This window comes from Rhinopithecus roxellana, chromosome 6, assembly GCF_007565055.1.
Source record: "Rhinopithecus roxellana isolate Shanxi Qingling chromosome 6, ASM756505v1, whole genome shotgun sequence".
Lineage (NCBI taxonomy): Eukaryota > Metazoa > Chordata > Mammalia > Primates > Cercopithecidae > Rhinopithecus > Rhinopithecus roxellana.
The window spans coordinates 99,067,952-99,083,501 of NC_044554.1; the positions used below are offsets into that span (position 1 = coordinate 99,067,952).

At 54.8% G+C, this 15,550-nt stretch overlaps 1 protein-coding gene across 3 annotated transcripts in view; it reads right to left on the reverse strand.

The window, feature by feature from the left end:
* The window catches only part of CUX1 (cut like homeobox 1), a 470,900-nt gene that overhangs the window by 7,118 nt on the left and 448,232 nt on the right, over window positions 1-15,550 (reverse strand). For all 3 annotated transcript variants that reach the window (XM_030932800.1, XM_030932799.1, XM_030932798.1), the window contains exons 15-17: window positions 3,831-3,958; window positions 3,016-3,082; window positions 1,978-2,090 (exon numbers count right to left, since the gene is read on the reverse strand). In XM_030932800.1, the coding sequence (XP_030788660.1) occupies window positions 1,978-2,090; window positions 3,016-3,082; window positions 3,831-3,958 (308 nt within the window). The remainder of the gene's footprint in view (window positions 1-1,977; window positions 2,091-3,015; window positions 3,083-3,830; window positions 3,959-15,550) is intronic.

Sequence of the window (15,550 nt, forward strand, 5' to 3'; positions counted from 1 at the left end):
GGATTTTAGGAGGCTGAGGTGGGCAGATTATCTGAGGTCAGGAGTTAAGACCAGCCTGGCCAACATGGAGAAACCCTGTCTCTACTAAAAATACAAAAATTAGCTGGGTGTGATGGCGGGCACCTGTAATCCCAGCTAGCCTGAAGGCTGAGGCAGAAGAATCGCTTGAACCTAGGAGGTGGAAGTTGCAGTGAGTGGGGATTGTGTCACTGCACTACAGCCTGGGCAACAGAGCAAGACTCTGTCTCAAAAAACAAAAACAAGGCCAGGCGCGGTGGCTCATGCCTGTAATCCCAGCTCTCAGAGAGGCAGAGGTGGGAGGATAGCTTGAGCCCAGGAGTTCGAGACCTGCCTGGGTAATAGAGCGAGACTCTGTTCTCCACAAAAAGGAAGAAGAAGAAGAAGAAGAAGAAAAAAAAGACAAAACAAAAACAAACACAACCAAAATTTGAGCAGTACAAAAAAGTATACGACAGTATGGTGCTTCCTTTAAAAACGTTAAACATAGAATTACCATAGGATCTAGTAATTCCACTTCTGGGTAGATACCCAAAAGAATTGAAGGCAGGGACTTGGAGAGATATTTGTACACCCATGTTCACAGCAGAATTATTCGCCACAGCCAAAAGGTGGAAGCAACATAAATGAATAGGTAAATGGATAAACAAAATGTGGTCTATATGCACAATGAAATATTCTGCCTTAAAAAGGAAGAAAACTTATTTATTTAATTATTTATTTATTTATTTATTTATTTAGAGATGGAGTTTTGCTCTGTCACACAGGCTGGAGTGCAGTGGTGCGATCTTGTTGGCTCACTGCAACTTCTACCTCCCAGGTTCAAGCGATCCTCCTGCGTCAGCCTCCCAAGTGGCTGGGACTACAGGTGGCCACCACCACGCCTGGCTAATTTTTGTATTTTTAGTAGAGAGGGGGTTTCTACCTGACCATGTTGGTCAGGCTGGTCTTAAACCCCCGACCTCAAGTGATCCGCTTGCCTCAGCCTCTCAAAGTGCTGGGATTACAGGCGTGAGCCACTGCGCCCGGCTCACCCTGCATTCTTTTTGTTTGTTTGTTTTGAGACGGAGTCTTGCTCTGTCGCCCAGGCTGGAGTGCAGTGGCGCGATCCTGGCTGCCTATAAGCTCTGCTTCCCAGGTTCACGCCATTTTCCTGCTTCAGCCTCCGGAATAGCTGTGACTACAGGTGCCTGCTACCACGCCTGGCTAATTTTTTTTTTTTTTTTTTTTTGAGACGGAGTTTTGCTCTGTCGCCCAGGCTGGAGTGCAGGGGCGTGATCTCAGCTCACTGCAAGCTCCACCTCCTGGGTTCACGCCATTCTCCTGCCTCAGCCTCATGAGTAGTTGGGACTACAGGCACCCACCACCACGCCCAGCCAATTATTTTGTATTTTTAGTAGAGACGGGGTTTCACCGTGTTGGTCAGGATGGTCTTTATCTCCTGACCTTGTGATCCGCCCACCTCGGCCGCTTGCCTCAGCCTCTCAAAGTGCTGGGATTACAGGCATGAGCCACCGCGCCCGGCCAAGTTTTTGTATTTTTAGTAGAGACAGGGCTTTACCGTGTTAGCCAGGATGGTCACCCTGCATTCTTGCAGCGCCACTGCCTGGCTTAAATCCTTCCTTGGCGCCCCTCCCTGCAGATTGAAGGCCATGCCTCCCAGCCTTGTAGGAGTGCACTCGCCTGGCAACTTGTTTCGTCTTGTTTCCTGCAGCCCTGGAATGATCTATGCTCCCTTCTGGCTCACTGGCCCCCGTCTCCTCTACGGTGAGCGTCTGAGTCTTCTTTCAAAGCCCAGTGTGGCATGACCTCCTCCAGGAAGCCCTCCCTGACTGCACAGAACAAATCTCTCCCCGTGAGGTTTACAGTCTGTGCTGCATCTCTCTCCTGAAAGCCTGTGTGTTCCCCCACTGTGTCCTTGGGCCCAAGGAGCATCGGGGAGAGAAGGATGTGACTCACGGCCTCAAGCTCCTGGTTCCGGGCACGGAAGCGCTCCCTCTGGCTGGAGATGATGGAAAGCAGTGAGTCCACCTGGCCCTCTGGGAGGGCGCCGCTGGCTGGTGCCGCAGGTCCTAGTAGGTAGAGGAGGGTGTCTTGGGGTGACAGGAGGCGGAACCCAGCAGGGGGCCCTTTGGGGTGGGTCCCCCAGCCCTGGGGGATTTCTGACCAAATGCCATGGTGTAGAAGCCACATGGTGTCTTACCCCCTGGTGCTGGGCAGGTCGGGGAAGGGGAGGGGACAGCCAGGGGAACCGGGGAGCGTGAGAATGGATGGCAGGGGCTGGCCTGACAATAGGAACCCTGAGAAGGGCCCAGCTCCCCCATCTGCTCTGTCAGAGGGCCAGGCCCCTCCCGGTCACTCTGTCCTTGAATCTGAGACCTTTGCAGCTGTCAGACTAGGCCTATAGCCCCCTGGGGAAGCAAAGGGGCAGGAGGGGAACTGGGGAGGCATGGGCACACCCCCATTATTCTGGTCCAGCAGCCTCAGGTTCTGTCCTCAATACCCAAGGAGGCTGCCTTCCCCCCACCACATGGACCTCCAGCTGCACTGCAGCAGTGAGGCCTGGCTGACCACCACCCACCAGCCTTTCACAGGCCACTGGCAGGGCCGAAGGGTCAGGACCCCAAGATGGGGGGTGTCAGGCTAAGATCCAGAAAGGCAGGTTGGGGCTCATTCACCTTTTTGTTTTTTAGAGACAGGGTCTTGGTCTGTCGCCCGGGCTGGAGTACAGTGGCACCATCATAGCTCACTGCAGCCTCCAGTTCCTGGGTTCAAGCGATCCTCCCACCTCAGCCTCCAAAATAGCTGGGACTACAGGTGTGCACCACCACACCTGGCCTTATCTGACCCTTCAAAGGTTGCTGCTGCATTGCAGGCGTGGGGGCCTGACCTTCTTAGAGGAAGCGATTGCTCTTTGGGGATCTGGGTTCTCAGGCGGTATCACCTGTCTCCTCTTCCCGCCTCCTCCCTCCTCCCATGGGTCAGGCCTCTCCTTACCGTAGAATAGGGCAGTGGCCTCTTTGATGGGCTCCGGAATCTTCTCCAGGCGGTGCTCGGCGGCACCCTGCAGGTGACAGGAAGCGATGAGGAGGTGCCTTCACACAGTGGGCATGGAATATTCCCTTTCAGCATGGCCAAGGCAGATGGCAGGGTGGGTGTGGCAAGGAGTGGGTGGGACCGTCCGGGATGCAGGCTGGCTGCAGGAGGGCCCGGACCTGGACACATGGCGTGGGCTACCAAAGAGACAGCTGGGCCCCGAGTCACTCCTGAGGCCAGAGTTCAGCAGCAGTGGGGCTCTCCTCGCGGCCACGTAGCTTTGACATGCATCAGACACCTGGCCTCCCTGGCCCTGCAACCAGCCTGCCTCATGACCTGGGGAAGCCCAGACTTCTCTCCCGGACTCACATTGTGGCCTCTATAGAAGGGGACATGGGCGAGGAGATGCCCTCCCTGGGCTCTTTATGCCCCAGCCTGCTGTGATCTCTGGGCTCCAGGTTCTTTAGTTGGGAGATGGGTACATGGTCCTGGCCTTGCCTCTGCCCCTGCTCTCAGGGCAATGCCTGGAAAGAGGGGCCTCTGTGCTACTGCTAGGAAGTCCTGTGGCCTCTGCCCCATGGCCTGTCACCCCAAATCGGGGGCAGGGTGGTATTCATGGAGTAAGCAGGGAGAACCCAATGGTTTTAGGTGACAGCCCTTCTGGGTTGTCACCAGCTGCCTGATACACAGGCTTACCTGGGAAGTCAGCGTTTGCAGAGGCTAAAATAACCCTGGGCAGGCAGTGAGGCTGGCACGGGGCAGGGGGGTGGGCTCACCTCGGCATCGGGCCGCTGGATGGACTGAATGATGCTTAGGTCCTGCTCCAGGCGGGCGATCAGCTCTCTCTGCTCAGTGGCCGTGGCCACAGCCTCAGTGACACGGACCTGCAGCTCCGCACAGCGTCCTGTGGCCAAAGGAAGACATGGCCGTCAGAGGGAGCCTGGTGGGACCCTTGGTGCCCTCCCCTGGTTCTGCCTCTCCAACCCACAGTCTGGAAGCAGGGCCGCCTGCATGCTGTGAGAGCACTGGCTATTCCCTCCCAACTCACCTCTGCCTAGAAGACCCCGTTAGACCTAGGGTGTCCTCCAGGAAGCCCTCCCTGACTATCAGAGGCACTCCTGGCCCCAAGCACTCTCTGGATTGTTGAAATCCTCTGGGTAGGAGAAGGAACTCAGGTCAGGGATTAGGAGAAACCAGTGCAACGTGGCTCTGCCCACGGCCGTCTGGGGGGCCCTGGCCATCCCCTTTCCCTCTCTGGGCCTCACTTTGCTTGTCATGCAGGGGCAAGGAGGCTCAAGTTGCTTCCATAGCTGATGTTCTCAGATAATGTCCAGTGGGAAGCCAGGGGGTAGGAGAGGCAGAGAAAGCCGTGGGGGGTGCAGGGAGGGTGCGTAGGGTCCCACCTCTGGGTTGACAGCAGAGGTGCCTCGTCCCACCCCCAACAGAGGCTCCAGCTGCAGTGGTGGGGGCCGCGTGGTCCCCAAGGAGTCCCCCAACCCACAGCCCTGTCCGTTTCTCCCTCCCCCAGGTGCCAGGGTCGTCTTTACAACAAAGCATCCAAACTGTGACTTTCCTGCCCTGCAGGAGGGTGAGAGACACTGGGGAAGGGCCCCAGACCCGAGCACGCATCTCCAGGCAGGACTTCAGTGACCCAGGAGCCAGGCAACCCTGAGGGTGAGGTTTGGCCCTGTTTCTGGTTGACTGTGCGACTCACGGCCACTGGATCCCCCTTTCTGGTCCCAAATGGTGACAACAAACCTCATTTAGGGTGAGCTGTTGGGGCTGCAGAGAGGGAGACAGAGGCCTGAGACCCAGGACGCTGTCCTTTGGGGTAGGCTGCACAGCCGCCAGGGGGCACTGTGGCCTCGGAAATGCACAAAGGCTGCAGGCCGTGGGCAGTGCCAGGGAAATGGTGTGTGCGGCCCTCTTGGTGGACTTGTCCCTGACTGCGCGGCCCACTAACCGGCTGTCATACCTGCCCTGGCTGGGCTCAGCGTCCTGGGCCAGGATGGGGCAACCCAGTCTCACCCCGACATGCTCCTGGGTTCCCCGCACACCAAGCCCTTATAGATGAGTGACAAAAGACGATTCACATTTTACAGTCGAAGAACAGAGGCTTTCCAACCTGGGACCAAACCCAAGGCATCCACCCCCAGCTCTGTCTAAGCCCTTGCCCACACCAGAGTCTCGCCTCGTTCAGGCCCCGAAGGGATTTCTTATTTTATTTTATTTTCTTGAGACAGAGTCTCACTCAGTCACCCAGGCTGGAGTGCAGTGGCTCCATCTCGGCTCACTGCAACCTCCGCCTCCAAGGTTCAAGCAATTCTCCTGCCTCAACCTCCTGAGTAGCTGGGACGACAGGCACCTGCCACCATGCCCAGCTAATTTTTGTATTTTTAGTAGAGACCGGATTTTGCCATGTTGTCCAGGTTGGTCTCGAACTCCCAACCTCAAGTGATCTGCCCGCCTCAACCTCCCAAAGTGTTGGGATTACAGGTGTGAGCCACCACGCCGGGCCTCCAAATGGATTTCTTCCTTCAGACATTCACTGAGTCCCTGGGTACCTGGCAGGAAGGTGGTGCCTGCGGAAGTGAGGAGGGGATGAGGGAAGAGGCAGGACCTGAGGGCAGGACCTGGCCTTGGAGGGAGGACTGTCAGGGGCAGGATTGGGGCTGGCCATGGGTCACCTGTAGGGACTTTAAGAAGACCCTAAATGGAGGGGTCCAGACAGACGACAAATGCCATGCCCTCCTGGCCTGGGTGCAGAGTTCTTGGGCCCTGGCCTGTGGGATGGGATGGAAGAGCCGGCCACGCATGCTTAGGAGGGGAGGTGGAGAGCAGTTGTGAGATATAGGAAGAGGAAACCACCAGAAAGCTAATGGGGCCTTGGGTCACATTAATAGAGGTGAAGGGCCTAGACCGAGGGAGGGGATTCTTCAGTTTGGTCACAAACAAGAGCACATCCAAGAACTGTGCTGGGACTGATCCCATGGGGACAGCCTCCTGGAATAAAAAGAGGGCGTTAAGCCCCAACAAGGCTCAGGGAAGCCGCATCCCACCTTAGGGATGAAGGCCTGGGGGACAGAGAGACAAGGCTGAGATGGGGAACCTTTGCAGAGGTGACTTTTGCCCAGCCAGAGTGAGCCTTTGTCCCTGGAGGTGTGGCCTGGCAAGAGGGGTGGATACAAAGTGGCTGAGATGATTCCTTGCAATGCCTGTTTTATCTGCCCCCAGTCTGTGGCCACCTCAGTGCAGTCTTGGTCAGGTCCCAGGGCCTGCAGCTCCCAGCGCCATCCGTAGGCACCGGGGATATGATGGGGTGTGTGGGCCTGGTCCCTGTACACTTGTTCCTGTGCCTGCTCCTGCAGGGGAGGGCACACGGTCCCGCTGTGCATGTATGTGACATTCTGTGCAGGTGTGAGCACCCTGGCTGCAAACCCTCTATCCTAGGCTGCCCCAGTTCCCAGCTGGTGGCCCGCTATCCTGGAAAGGTCCCATGTGTTAAGCTGGCCTGGAGGCCCGGCCATTGGCACTGCTGCAGATGCTCTGGGCATTGGGTTAGCTCCTGAGGGGATCTCGGGGTGCACGGCTGAGTGGTTGGGGGAGGCCATCCCTGAAGAGGTGGCTTTGGGCAATAGGAACACAGGTTGGATGCACGGGCAGCAGAATTGGGGGATGGCTGCTCGTAAGGCAGAGAGAACAGGCTGGGTAAGACAGGGCAGCAGAGGCTGGCAGGCAGTGAGATTGGACCGAAGGCTCTGGGTAGAGGGGGTTGGATAAGGAACCGGAGGCTGCTGGGGACAGGATCTGGACACTGTCCCAGAGCCCAGCTGGATCCCAGCAGCAACCAGAGCTGTGCTTTGAAACTGTCACTCCACGCTGGGAGGACGCGAAGGCCAGGAGACTGACTGCGCGGGCTTCCCCGAGAGAGGGGCCTCAATTAGAGAAGGACAGGGCCTCACCGGCCACGGGAGGGCCCCCTACCCCCCACCGGCTGCCTCGCCCTGCCTCCTCTGCTGGAGGCTGGAATGCGTAGTTGGGGACGTTGGGATCACATCCACGGTGGCCACTTGATGTCAAGTCCAGAACTGGGCTTGCATTCTGGCCCTGCCTTTTATGAATTTCACGACCTTTGGCAAGTTCTTCAACCTCTGGAGTGCAGAGCTCTGGGGCGAGGCCACAGAAGGAGCTGGAGAGAGAGCTGTGGACCCCATTGCTGTGCAGAACCCAGGTGGGGAGGCCCGGGCCTGGCCCCGTGTGGGGGAAGGGGTGGGCAGCTGCCTGGCTTGGCTCTAGTATGCACGAAGGTGCTTGTGAACGGCTAAGGGCATGCGTGTGGTGGGGGTTGGACCTGTGGACCTCAGGCTGGAGATGCAGGTTGAGGAGATCTAGGGCCCCAACAGTCAGAGCTTGGAAGAGTTTGGGGGGCTTGGAAGAAGACAGGAAGATGAGGGAAAGTTTGGAACTTCTCAGAGACTGGTACCATGGTTGTGACTAAATGCTGTAATGAGTTAAGACTTTGGGGCTGGGTGCAATGGCTCACGCCTGTAATCCCAGGACTTTGGGAGGCTGAGGCGGGCAGATCACCTGAGGTCGGGAGTTTGAGACCAGCCTGGCCAACATGGTGACACCCCATCTCTACTAAAAATACAAAAAAAAAAAAAAAAAAAAAAAAAAAAAAAAATTAGCCGGGCATGGTGGCGGGTGCCTGTAATCCCAGCTACTTGGAAGGCTGAGGCAGGAGAATCACTTGACCCCGGGAGGTGGAGGTTACGGTGAACTGAGATAGCGCCACTGCACTCCAGCCTGGGCAACAAGAGCAAAACTCCATCTAAAAAAAAAAAAAAAAAAAAGACTTTGGGGTACTGTTGGGAAGGCATGATTGTATTTTACAATGTGAGAAGGACATGAGATTTGGGCGAGGGGGGCAGGGGTGGAATGATATAGTTTGGATATTCACCCCTGTCCACTTCTCATGTTGAAATGTAATCAAGCCAGGTGCAGTGGCTCTTGCCTATAATTCCAGCACTTTGGGAGGCTGAGGATGGAGGATCACTGGAGCCCAGGAATTCGAGACCAGTCTGGGTAACACGGAAAAACCCCGTCTCTACAAAAAACAACCCACAAAAAAATTAACTGGGTGTGGGGGGTGTAGCTGTAGTCCCAGCTACTAGGAGGCTGAGATAGGAGGATCACCTGAGCCCAGGAGGCAGAGGTTGCAGTGAGCGTGATCGCGCCACTGCACTCTTGCTTGGGTGACAGAGTGAGACCCTGTCTCAAAAAAGAAAAAAAGCCGGGCGCGGTGGCTCAAGCCTGTAATCCCAGCACTTTGGGAGGCCGAGACGGGCGGATCACGAGGTCAGGAGATCGAGACCATCCTGGCTAACACGGTGAAACCCCATCTCTACTAAAAAATACAAAAATCTAGCCGGGCGAGGTGGCGGGCACCTGTAGTCCCAGCTACTTCGGAGGCTGAGGCCCGAGAATGGCGTAAACCCGGGAGGCGGAGCTTGCAGTGAGCTGAGATCCGGCCACTGCACTCCAGCCTGGGCGACAGAGCGAGACTCCGTCTCAAAAAAAAAAAAAAAAAAAAGAAAAGAAAAAAGTAATTAATCCCTAGTGTTGGATGTGGTGCCTGGTGGGGGGTGTTTGGGGGACGGGGTGGGTCCCTCCTGGCGCAGTGCCGTCTCTGGCTTAGGGATCTGGTTAAGGAGCGTGGCCTCGCCATGTCTCACGCCTGCTCCCACTTCGCCTTCTGCCATGAGTAAAGGCTCCATCGCCTTCCCAGAAGCCAAACCGACGCCAGTGCCACGCTTCTGGTACAGTCTGCAGAACCATGAGCCAATGAAACCTCTTTTCTTGCTAAATTACCCAGCCTCAGGTATTTCTGTATCGCAATGCGAGAATGGCTAATACAGAAAATCAGGGGTGGTGGACAAGTCCTGAGAGAGTGCTGCCATGAGTGTGGCCAGAGCCTCAGGGGGTGACCCATGAAGGGGGTCCCGCAAAGACCCTGAGAAGAGGCGGCAGGAGGCAGGGGAGACACCAGGAGGATGCATGTGAAGGCACCAAGATGAGGCAGGAGGGTCAATGAATACGGAGGGTCAGGGGGTCAGAAGCTACAGAGAGGCTGAACAAGGCGAGGGCGGCGTCGTCGGGGTGGTGGGGGTGTGCAGGGCTGCAAGGCACAGCCCGATGGGCAGAACTGGTGGAAGGGGGGTAATGTGTGCCCGAGAGGGGATCTTGAGAAGCATGGAGTGTGTGGAATGGACCATCAGCAACCCGGAAACCCAAGAGAGAGGGACATACTTTGTTTAGGGGAGAGAGGGATGACAGGTGATGGGTGGATAAGTGAGCATAAGACAGGGAAACGGGCTCAGAAAAGGAGTCTGTGGGGCAAGGGCCCAATACGGTCCCCTTCCCCTCAGGAAAGACTAGGATCTCATCCTTCTGAGAACCCAGAAAGACATCCTAGAGAGGGCACCTCACAGAGAGGAGGAGGGAATCAAAGCATCTTTAAGGTCAAGACTTCAGGAAGGCCGGCGCTGTGGCTCACGGCTGGAATCCAGCACTTCGGGAGGCAGAAGTGGGAGCATCGCTGGAGCTCAGGTGTTTGAGACCAGGCTGGGCAACATGGCAAAACGTCATCTCTACAGAAAAATACAAAAATTAGACAGGCATTGTGGTGTGCACCTGTGGTCCCAGCTACTCAGGAGGCTAAGGCGGGAGGATTGCTTGAGTCCAGGAGTTCGAGGCTGCAGAGAGCTGATTGCACCACTGCACTCCAGGCTGGGTGATAGAGCAAGACCATGTCCCCCTCTGCCCCACGCCCAAAGAAAGTCTAGGCATGATTTCTGATTGCAAAAGGATTGAACGCAGAGATTTATCATAGCAAGGCCAGTGGCGTTGTACCTATAGTTTTCCTGAAGGTGTGGGGGGCCCCTGTCTTTTTTTTTATTTTTTTTGAGACGGAGTTTCACTCTTGTCACCTAGGCTAGAGTGCAATGGTATGATTTCGGCTCACTGCAACCTCTGTCTCCCAGGTTCAAGCGATTCTCCTGCCTCAGCCTCTCAGGTAGCTGGGATTACAGGCATGCACCACCACGCCTGGCTAATTTTTGTATTTTTAGTAGAGACAGGGTTTCGTCACGTTGGCCAGGCTGGTCTCGAACTCCTGACCTCAGGTGATCCACCCGCCTCGGCCTCCCAAAGTGCTGGGATTACAGGCGTAAGCCACCACGCCTGGCCGCCCCTGTCTTATTAAATCACTTGCAGGCCAGGCAGGAATGGTGGAGACGCTTGGTGCACATGGTATCCTCTGCTAGGAGGACACTGAGGGGGGCCGAGCTGCTGCCTCATTCACCCCTCCCTGCCTCTGCACCTGTAGATCCTGCCGGTAGCCACACGTGACCACGGAGCCCCCCGGCCAGCTCCCCATGCCTACAGGTGCTGGCTCCTCACCCCTACGCAATGGGGTCTCCAGCAGTGCCACCCTCTTCTGCAGCACCAGTTCTTGCTTCTCTCTTCTACATGCATGCAAGCATGTTCTCCTAGCAGGCATGTACACATGCACACACGCCCCTTCCCTAGATCCCACTCCGGCAAAACTCTTTGAAGAAGCTGTCTCTTCTCAAGTGTCTAATTCCACTCCTCCAATTCCTCAAGCCCTTCCCATCAGACTCTGCTGCCCCCCACGCCGACTGTCCTTGCCAAGGTCCCTAATGACCTCCGCACATTGCCACGTCCTTGTTTTTCGACTCTCATCTGAGCTGCTGTGTTAGCAGCTAGTTTCCAGGTCACCGACCCTCCTGGGCCTCCTCCCCCAGCTGGCTGCTCTGTCCCTATTTCCTTGACTGGTCCTTGCCCTCCCTGCTAAGCTTCTTGCTGCTGCTGCACAGGGACTGTCTGCAGATGCCTCACTCTGCCTTCTCACCCGCTCTGGCCATGCGGGATGCCATTGACAAGCCGATGGCTCCCCAGTGTGGGACTCCAGTCCATGCCTCTCCTTGGATTTATCTTCTACTTGTTCTTCTACTGGAATTTCAACCTTTATGGGTCTGCATTTGAGCCTGATCCCTTCCTCCCCAAGTCTGCACTCCCCCCGAACCCAAGTGTGGACCCCTGTAGCCCAGCCCCGGGAGGTGACATCTGCAGGGCTAGGCAGAGACCCCCTTCCCGGCCTGACCCAGCTCTCTGCCACTCTTCAGTGGCTCAGAACAAAATCCAGGAGGTAGTCTCACTCCTCTCCATCACTCCTGATGCTGAACCTGTCTTAAGTTTCTCTCTCTCTCCATTTTTTTTTTTGAGATGGAGTCTCACTCTGTCGCCCATGCTAGAGCGCAGTGGCGTGATCTCAACTCACTGCAACCTCCACCTCTTGCGTTCAAGAGATTCTCCTGCCTCAGCCTCCTGTGTAGCTGGGACTACAAGCATGAACCAAGCCCGGCTAATTTTTGTATTTTTAGTACAAATGGGGTTTCACCATGTTGGTCAAGCTGGTCTCGAACTCCTGGCTTGAAGTGACCCACCTGCCTCAGCCTCCCAAAGTGTTGGGATTACAGGTGTGAGCCACTGCGGCTGCCGTAAGTCTCATTTTTGGCTCTGTCTTCAAAATATCTCCAGAATCCAGTCCCTTTTTACCACTGCTGCCACCTAGTCTGAGTCATGACCACCTCTAATTGCGATGATGGCATCAGCCTCCCATTGGCCTCCCTCTGCCACCCATGATCTGGGCACCAAGCAGCGGCCAGAGAGAGCCTTTTAAAAAGTTGGTTGGGTGCAATTGGCTCATGCCTGTAATCCCAGGACTTTGGGAGGCTGAGGCAGGAAGATTGCTTGAGTCCAGGAATTTGAAACCAGCCTGGGCAACATAGCCAGATTGTCTCTACAAAAAATAAAAATATTAGCCGTGTGTGGTTGTGCATGCCTGTCCCTGCTACTTGGGAGGCTGAGGCAGGAGGATTGCTTGAGCCCAGGAGCTCGAGGCTGCAGTGAGCAATGATCATGCCAGTGCCCTCCAGCCTGGGCAACAGAGTGAGACCCTGTCTCTTAAAAAAAAAAAACAGTGACTAATCCCAGCACTTTGGGAGGCTGAGATGGGCGGATCATGAGGTCAGGTGATCGAGACCATCCTGGCTAACACAGTGAAATCCCGTCTCTACTAAAAAAATACAAAAAACTAGCCGGGCGTGGTGGCGGATGCCTGTAGTCCCAGCTACTCTGGCGGCTGAGGCAGAAGAATGGCGTAAACCCGGGAGGCGGAGCTTGCAGTGAGCTGAGATCCGGCCACTGCACTCCAGCCTGGGTGACAGAGCGAGACTCGGTCTCAAAAAAAAAAAAAAAAAAAAAAAAAATAGTGACTAGGTCAGACGTGGTGGCTCACACCTGTAATCCCAGCACTTTGGGAGGTCGAGGCAGGTGGATCACAAGGTCAGGAGATCGAGAACATCCTGGCTAACACGGTGAAACCCTGTCTCTACTAAAAATACAAAAAAATTAGCCGGGCGTGGTGGCGGGCGCCTGTAGTCCCAGCTACTTGGGAAGCTGAGGCGGAAGAATGGCATGAACCCGGGAGGCGGAGCTTGCAGTGAGCCGAGATTGCGCCACTGCACTCCAGCTTGGGTGACAGAGCAAGACTATGTCTCAAAAAAAACAAAAAAACAAAAAATTGTGACCTTATAAGGTGCAATGGTTGCAAACAGCACCCTCCTCAGTAAAGTACATAGTCTGTTTCTCTCTTTTTCTTTCTTTTTTTAATTAGAGACAGATTTTTGCTCTTGTAGCCCAGGCTGGAGTACAGTGGGGTAATCTTGGCTCACTGCAACCTCTGGCTCCCAGGTTCAAGCGATTCTCCTGCCTCAGCCTCCCGAGTAGCTGGGATTACAGGCACCCACTACCATGCCTGGCTAACTTTTTTGTATTTTTAGTAGAGATGGGGTTTCATCATGTTGGCCAGGCTGGTCTCAAACTCCTGACCTCAGGTGATCCGTCCATCTCAGCCTCCCAAAGTACTGGGATTACAGGCGTGAGCCACCGTGCTCGACCAGGGCCTTTCCTGTTGGTATTCGAAGAGTCGGAATTTCTTGGAAAAGGCAGGAACTTCGGCAATGCCTGCTCAAGGCTGGGGCCAGGCTGTGTCTCCCCTGTCTATGGAGACTGGTCACTCCACACTGTATGAGTCAGTTGCTGATCAATGATCCACTGGCCGGGAGCCCTGGCAACATCACCGTAGCTCTGTGGAGCCCTCCCAGTTCCCTGGTTGGGCCCGTACATGCGGGCCCAGGCCTCTGCCACCTCACAGGAATCAGTGATTAACTGAAGTAGACACCAGCAAGCTGTGTGCCTCCAAAGCTGGCATGCTAGGACTGTGGAGAGGAACAGCATATCCCCAGGCAGCCACTTGGAGGGGCTTTTAAACAGAAGCACACAGGACCATTGCAGACAATTCAAGCGCTCTAATATATCTCATCATCACACCGTGCCACCCTGTCTACGTGCAATTGTGTTTCCTCAGAGCATCAAATAAGGAATGTGGCCGGGTACAGTGGCTCACGCCTGTAATCCCAGCACTTTGGGAGGCCAAGGTGGGCAGATCACTTGAGGTCAGGAGTTCGAGACCAGCCTGGCCAAAATGGTAAAACCCCATCTCTACTGAAAATACTAAAAATTAGCTGGGCATCGTGGCGCGCACCTCTAATCCCAATTACCCAGGAGGCTGAGGCAGGAGAATTGCTTGAACTCAGGAAACAGAGGTTGCAGCCAGCCTAGATCGCGCCACTAAACTCTAGCCTAGGCAACAGAGAGAGACTGTCCAAAAACAAAAGCAAGGAATAAGGCTCTGTTCAGACCCAGTTAACTGCGGGGACAGGAGAAAGGTGAAGGCCGAACCATTTGCCTGGAATGGGGGCATCGGCCAATTGCAGTCAGAGCATGAAATCTCACTCTCTTTTTCTGCCTCTGCAGCTAGCCCTGCAAAACCAGGTGCAATTGCAGTTTTGCTTAATTAAATCTCACTGTAGAAGCACGTGGGGAGGCCGGGCGCAGTGGCTCACTCCTATAATCCCAGTACTTTGGGAGAACCAGGTGGGTGGATCTCCTGAGCTCAGACCAGCCTGGGCAACATGGTGAAACCCTGTCTCTACAAAAATTTAGCCAGGTGTGGTGGCTCACACCTGTGGTTCCAGCTACTTGGGAGGCTGAGGTGGGAGGGTTGCTTAAGCCTGGGAGGAGGAGGTGGCAACAGACTGAGACCCTGTCTCAACTTTCCGAGGAAAAAGACTTTGAGTAAACTTTTTTTTTTTTTTCTTTTTTTTTTTTAAGATTCAGGGTCTTGCTCTGTTGCCTAGGCTGGAGAGCAGTGGTGCATTATAGATCACTGCAGCCTTGAACTCCTGGGCAGAAGTGATCCTCCCACCTCAGCCTCCAGAGTAGCTGGGACTACAGGCACATGCCACCATGCCCAGTTAATTTTTTATTTTTTGTAGAGATGGGGTCTCACTATGTTGCCCAGGCTGGTCTCAACCTCCTGCACTCAAGCAATCCTCCTGCCTTGACCTGCTCCCAAAGTGCTGGGCTTATAGGAGTTACAGGAATGAGCCACTGTGCCCAGCTTGCTTGCTTGCTTCCTTCCTTCCTTCCTTTTCCTTCCTCCCTCCCTTCCTTTCTTTTCCTTCCTTCCTCCCTCCCTCCCTCTTTTTTTTTTTTTTTTAACATTTCTTATTTTAATTTAGTTAGCAGATCATTAAATACATGGAGGCATGCCTAAACTAGCAAACAGAAAAATTAAGCACGTCACTTCAGTGTGTCAAATACCAAACTGGCAGAGTTCTTAGGGTTTTTTTTTTTTTTTTTTTTTTGAGACGGAATTTCACTCTATAGCCCAGGCTGGAGTGCAGTGGCGCAATCTCAGCTCACTATAACCTCTGCCTCCCAGGTTCAAACAATTCTCCTGCTTCAGCCTCCCAAGTAGCTGGGATTACAGGCGCCTGCCACCATGCCTGGTTAATTTTTGTATTTTTAGTAGAGAGAGGGTTTCACCATGTTGGCCAGGCTGGTCTTGAACTCCTGACCTCAAGTGATCCGCCCGCCTCAGCCTCCCAAAGTGCTGGGATTACAGGCGTGAGCCACCGCGCCGGGCCAGCCCTTAGGGTTTTATGCAGGTCTCTCCTATCTGAGGGGGCTGGCATTTGGGGTAACTCTAGAGACACCCTTGGCCCTGAGTGACTGCACGAGACGCGGGGCTGCCGACTGCACCTGGCACTGGGGGTCGTCTCCATCCCATACTCTGGGTTTTCCCACTGGAGGAAGGATTGAATCCAGTTTAATTCGGAGAGAGGCTTATGCTTCTGTATCACATGTGGGCATTCCACAATCTGAAATCTCCAAATTAATACGCGACCAAGTCATCCCCCACTTCCACTAGACACACATCGGCCTGGCAGACGGCTCTTTTCCAACCCGGTAGGTCTCAAGATGAGCAACAGCCTCTGAGTCACAA